The sequence below is a fragment of the Otolemur garnettii genome, unplaced genomic scaffold (genome assembly GCF_000181295.1).
Source record: "Otolemur garnettii isolate 467f Iridium unplaced genomic scaffold, OtoGar3 scaffold00170, whole genome shotgun sequence".
NCBI classification, from domain to species: domain Eukaryota; kingdom Metazoa; phylum Chordata; class Mammalia; order Primates; family Galagidae; genus Otolemur; species Otolemur garnettii.
In genome coordinates this window covers 397505-403452 of record NW_003852565.1, presented here as the reverse complement: position 1 = coordinate 403452, position 5948 = coordinate 397505, and the positions used below count along the sequence as shown (strand labels likewise).

The 5948-nt window shown below is 42.4% G+C and overlaps 1 protein-coding gene across 4 annotated transcripts in view; it reads right to left on the bottom strand.

The window, feature by feature from the left end:
* The window catches only part of HERC2 (HECT and RLD domain containing E3 ubiquitin protein ligase 2), a 219568-nt gene that overhangs the window by 172237 nt on the left and 41383 nt on the right, over positions 1-5948 (bottom strand). For all 4 annotated transcript variants that reach the window (XR_002775822.1, XM_012811618.2, XM_023519299.1 and 1 more), the window contains exon 4: positions 65-165. Coding sequence is in view for 3 of the 4 variants with exons in the window: in XM_012811618.2 (XP_012667072.1) it covers positions 65-165 (101 nt within the window). In the remaining variant the exon portion in view is untranslated. The remainder of the gene's footprint in view (positions 1-64; positions 166-5948) is intronic.

The following is a 5948-nucleotide window of genomic DNA, read 5'->3' as shown; positions in this document are numbered from 1 at the left end:
AGACAGGACAGCACACAAACCTCTCGCTGTGTCAGGGGGGCAGGACAGCAGGCTGGGCACATACCTGACCTCCAGGCCCGGCGCAGGAACGCAAAGGCAAAGGAGAGAGCCGCACGGGACCCAACACGCGCAAGTCCTTCCACCCCTTTCCCAGCGGGCCGGGAGCTGTGGACAAAACACATGGGGTAGTAACTGGTCAGTCAGAGGAATGTGCAAATACTAAAATAAAACACATGACAGGGAAGGATTTGTACCAAAATGTGATCAATAGTTTTCTTTAGATGGCAGGATCACAAGTGATTTTTAGTTTCATTTTTTGAAACCTTTATCAAAGGTCCTTCATAAAGGACAAGTATTTTCTTTAAAAGGAAAAAAAACACATTTACAACTAACTATAAATGACTTAGATAAGTGCTCAAAAAATAACCTCAGGGAGCCAATATTCCAGGAGGAGTGGACAGGTAAAGCTTATGTAGGAAAGGCAGGTGGGAGAAATGGAAGGAAAGGGCACGGAGAATGACACACGACACTTGAACTCCAACCCTGAGCTGGGCCACGTTCACTTGGGCCATTCATAAACCAGACAATGTGAGGGGCCACCGTGCTCCACCTGTCCCCTCCCAGCCCATCCTGTGGAGTGACATCCCAGTGTAGTGCTTATCATCCTCACACATTTAAGCTTTTTATCACATACGTGTTAATTTAACGTGTCATAGTTTCATTCTGTATGTAGTAAAAGGCTATGCAAATAGTATACCTCAAAATCCTGCAAAAAAAAGAAAAATAACTACAATACAAAAATGCATATATAATAAATTCAATAATAGGAGCAAGCAATTTTATTCTCTATATTATCTAACATTTACATGTATCTATACAGAGGGTGCTAAAAATGCATATACACTTTAACACAAAATCTATTAAAATTACAATACTCGGCTCAGAGCCCATAGCTCAATGAGTAGAGTGCCAGACACATACACCGAAGCTGGAGGGTTCAAGCCTTGCCCAGGCCCACTAAACAATGACAACAGTAACAAAAAAATAGCCAGGCGTTGTGGCAGGCGCCTGTAGTCCCAGCTACTTGGGAGGCTGAGGCAAGAGAATCACTGAAGACCAAGAGTTTGAGGTTCCTATGAGCTGTGACTCCAGGGCACTCTACCCAGGGCAACATAGTGAGACTCTGTCTCAAAAAATAAATAAATAAATAAATAAATAAATAAATAAAATTATAATACTCAAGTCACGTTTGATTTCTGCAATTACAAAAGATATAAGACAGAACAAACATCATCAGCACATGTTGAGTATTATAATTTTAATACATTTTTATGTATTAAATACTTTTAATACCTTCTTTAAATGTGTATACATTTTTGTTTTTGAGACAGAGTCTCACTGTGTCACCCTCAGTAGAGTGCTGTGGACTCATAGCTCACAGCAATCTCAAACTCTTGGGTTTAAGGGATTCTCTTGCTTCCACCTCCCAAGTAGCCAGGACTACAGGCGCCCGCCACAACACTCGGCTATTTTTTTGTTACAGTTGTCATTGCTGTTTAGCAGGCCTAGGCCAGGCTCGAACCCATCACTCACTGAGCTACTAGCGTCGCCTAAATGTGTATCCATCTTTTGGGCACCCTCTGTATATACACACACACTGTATAGTATTTCTACTATAGACTACACTTCCCAAATTTAGCATAATTTGCTTTCATAATCAGGGGAAATGCTATTAAAAATAGATAATGCTGGGCCCAGCTCAGTGGCTCATACCTGTAAGCCCAGCACTCTGGGATGCTAAGGCAGGGAGATCGAGACCAGGGAGTTCGAGACCAGCTTGAGCCAGAGCAAAACCTCATCTCTAAAAATAGCTGGGTGTTGTGGCAGGTGCCTGTCGTCCCAGCTAATTGGGAGGCTTAGACAAGAGAATCACTTAAGCGCAAGAGTTTGAGGTTGCTGTGAGCTGTGATGCCACAGCACTCTACCAAGTGTGACATAACGAAACTGTGTCTCAAAAAAAAGAAAAAAGTTCATACTAAACCAGGCTCAGTGGCTCATCCCTATAATCCTAGCACTCTGAGAGGCCAAGGCAGGTAGGACACTTCTGCGCAGGAGTTCAACACTAGCCTGAGCAAGAATGAAACTCCTGTCTCTAAAAATAGCTGGCATTGTGGCAGGCAGAGGCAAGAGAATTGCTTGAGCCCAAAAGTTTGAGGTTGCTATGAGTTGTGACACCACAGCACTCTACTGAGAGCAATAGAGTAAGACTATCTCAAATTAAAAAAAAAAAAAAAGTTAGATAATGCTAGGGATGATCTCCCCAAGATACAATACCTCAACTGAAGTGAGGATGTGGGGCCACCTTGGGGGCAGCCTACACACTTAACTGTGAATGTTTAAATTAGCAGTTCTCAACCTGTGGGTCGCAACCCATAAGACCATTGGAAAACACATCTTGCATATCAGATATCTATATTACGATTCATAACAGTAGCAAAATTAGTTATTAAGTAGCAACAAAAATAATCTTATGGTTAGGGGTCACCACAACATGAGGAACTATATTAAAGGATCACGGCATTAGGAAGTTTGAGAACCACTGGAAATAGTGCAAAGGTAACTTTTAACCCACTGACTTCAGGTCTCAGAAACAAACACACCACCTGAGGTATGCAGCGATCACAACAGCCTTCATGATACATGGGCACTACTGGAACATTCTTTGGTTTCTCACTAAGAAAAATAAAATTCACCCAAGTTGGTTTCAGTTTCAATTTTTATATTTAATTTAAAATATGAAAATAAAAAAAAAATATGAAACAATTAAGTATCAGTAAAAACTCAATAATCCTTTTCTGGATAGTGTAACTCAAAACACCGTTTGATGCATAATGCAGTCTTGTCCTGCATGCCCTGATGTGGAGTCTCGTAATCCAGTCTTGTCCTGCATGCATTGACGTGGAGTTTCGTAATGCAGTCTTGTCCTGCATGCCCTGACGTGGAGTCTCGTAATGCAGTCTTGTCCTGCATGCCCTGACGTGGAGTCTCGTAATGCAGTCTTGTCCTGTATGCCCTGACGTGGAGTCTCGTAATCCAGTCTTGTCCTGCATGCCCTGACGTGGAGTCTCGTAATGCAGTCTTGTCCTGCATGCCCTGACGTGGAGTCTCGTAATGCAGTCTTGTCCTGCATGCCCTGACGTGGAGTCTCGTAATCCAGTCTTGTCCTGCATGCCCTGACGTGGAGTCTCGTAATCCAGTCTTGTCCTGCATGACAATGTGCTGATTTTATATACAATTTAGAATGCTTACATCAAACTGGTTAACACAGCCTTTACCTCACTTAAATTATTTGTTATGTTAAGACATTTTTACTCTACTCTTAATAGATTTGACATGTACCCTCACATTACATATAATAGGTGAGGTCTCACCAACTACCCTTCCCCATCCCCTTCCTAACCCCTCCTCTTCCATCCTTCATTCTGGGCTATAGTTGTGTTTCATCATTCATATCAAAGTGTGGGTGATTACATATTGGTTTCATAATAGTACTGAGTACATTGGATACTTTTTCCTCCATTCTTGAGATATTTTACTAAGAAGAATAGTTCTAGCTCCATCCATTTAAACATAAAAGATGTAAAGTCTCCATCTTTTTTGTGGCAGCATAATATTTTGTGGCATACATATACCACTGTTTATTAATCCATTCATGGGTCGATGGGCACTTGGGCTGCTTCCATGAGTTAGCGATTATGCATTGGGCTGAAATAAACATTCTGGTGCAAATATCTTTGTTGTAAAGTAATTTTTGGTCTTCTGAATATATAGCCTTGTAAGGAATTGCAGGTCTACTTTTAGTTCCCTTAGTGTTCTCCAAACTTCTTTCCAAAAAGGTCGTATTAGCTTGCATTCCCACCACCAGTGAAAAACTGTTCCCTTCTCTCTGCATCCATGTCAACATCTGTAGTTTTGGGATTTTGTGATGTGGGCTATTCTTACTGGAGTTAGATAATATCTCAAAGCGGTCTTGATTTGCATTTCTCTGACGATTAAAGATGATGAGTATTTTTCATGTGTGTATAGGCCATGCACCTGTCTTCTTCAAAGAAGCTTCTGTTCAAGTCTCTTGACCAAAATGAAATGGGACCACTTGTTCTTTTCTTATTAGTTTGAGTTTTCTGTGGATTCTGATTATCAGACCTTTGTCAGAAACATAACCTGCAAATGTCTAACTTCTCCCATTCTGAGAGCTGTCTGCTTACTTTACTTACTGTGTTTTAGCTGTGCCGAAGCTTTTTAGTTTGATCAGATCACAGTAATATATTTTCGGTGTTGCTTCAAATTCTGGGGAGGAGGGAGTCCTCCTCATAAAATATTCTCCCAGGCCAATTTCTTCAAGTGTTCCTCCTGTACTCTCTCCAAGTGTCTTTATAGTTTCGTTTCTTAAGTTTAAATCTTTCATTTTTTTTGAGACAGAGCCTCAAGCTGTGCCCCTAGGTAGAGTGGTGTTCCATCACAGCTCACAGCAACCTCCAACTCCTGGGCTCAAGCAAGTCTCCTGCCTCAGCCTCCCAAGTAGCTGGGACCATAGGTGCCTGCCACAGTGCCCAGCTATTTTTTGGTTGCAGCCATCATTGTTGTCTGGCGGGCCTGGGCTGGATTCGAACCCGCCGCCTTAGGTGTATGTGGCTAGCACTTTAGCCACTTGAGCCACAGGCGCCAAGCCAAGTTTAAATCTTTTGTCCAATGAAAATCAATTTTTGTTAATGGTAAAAGGTGAGGGTCCAGTTACAGTCTTCTACAGGTCGCCAGTCAATTCACTAGCACCATTTGTTAAATAGGAATCTTTTCCCCAATTTATGCTCTTGATAGGCTTATCAAAGATCAAATGATAGTAAGTGGCTGGGTTCATCTCTTGGTTCTCTATTCTGTTCCATACATCTACCTCTCTATTTCTGTGCCAGTGCCATGTGAGAAATATTTTTAAAGCTACCTCTACATCCAAATTTTCCCACAACAGGAGCATTGTGAAAAAGAGGCAGCGAAACAACCCCGGGACCGACCAAAGCTCGTGCGTCATTTCATCCCTGCGTACAGAGCCTACATCCCACCGCCGCTGCCACCATGCCCAAGAGAAAGGCTGAAGGGGAAGCTAAAGGAGATAAAGCCAAGGCACAGGACGAACCACAGACAAGATCCACAAGGTGGTCTGCTAAACCTGCTTCTTTAAAGCCAGAGCCCAAGCCTAAAAGACCTGTGTGAAGAAGGGAGAGAAGGTGCCCAAAGGGAAAAGGGAAAAGCTGACGCTGGCAAGGAGGGGAACAACCCTGCAGAAAATGGAGATGCCAACAGACAGGCACAGAGCTGCAGGTGCTGGAGATGCCAAGTGAATTGTGCATTTTTGATAACCGTGTACTTCTGGGGACTGTACAGTCTGAAATACTATTTTTTATCAAATTTTATAAAAATGCAGAATTTTGTTTTACTTTATTTTTTTTAAGCTATGTTGTTAGCACACAGAACACTTCATTGTTTTGGGGGGAAGGGGCATATGTCACTAATAGAATGTCTCCAAAGCTAGATTGATATAAGGAGAAATGTCTTTTCCCTCTAGGTTTGAGAGACTTCCTCTTGGCTCCCAAGAGGAGGGATTCCCTGATGTTGACACACCGCCACCTTGGCACAAATGCCTTGTGGTATGGAAAAACTAATTTGTCTTTATGTCCTATTCTCCCTCTGCCTTCAGCATAGTCTTAACTCCCTTAAACCCAGTCACGTCTTGGGACCTGACCCCCAATAACTGGTTACCAGTATGTTAAGGAATCTGGACTTTTTCAGTAACACCACTGAGATCGCATCCCTCAAAAGAGCAGCGGTTCCATTTGCAGATTGTTGGATCTTCAGATAAATTCTGCCATTTTCGGCTCGGCGCCTATAGCTCAACC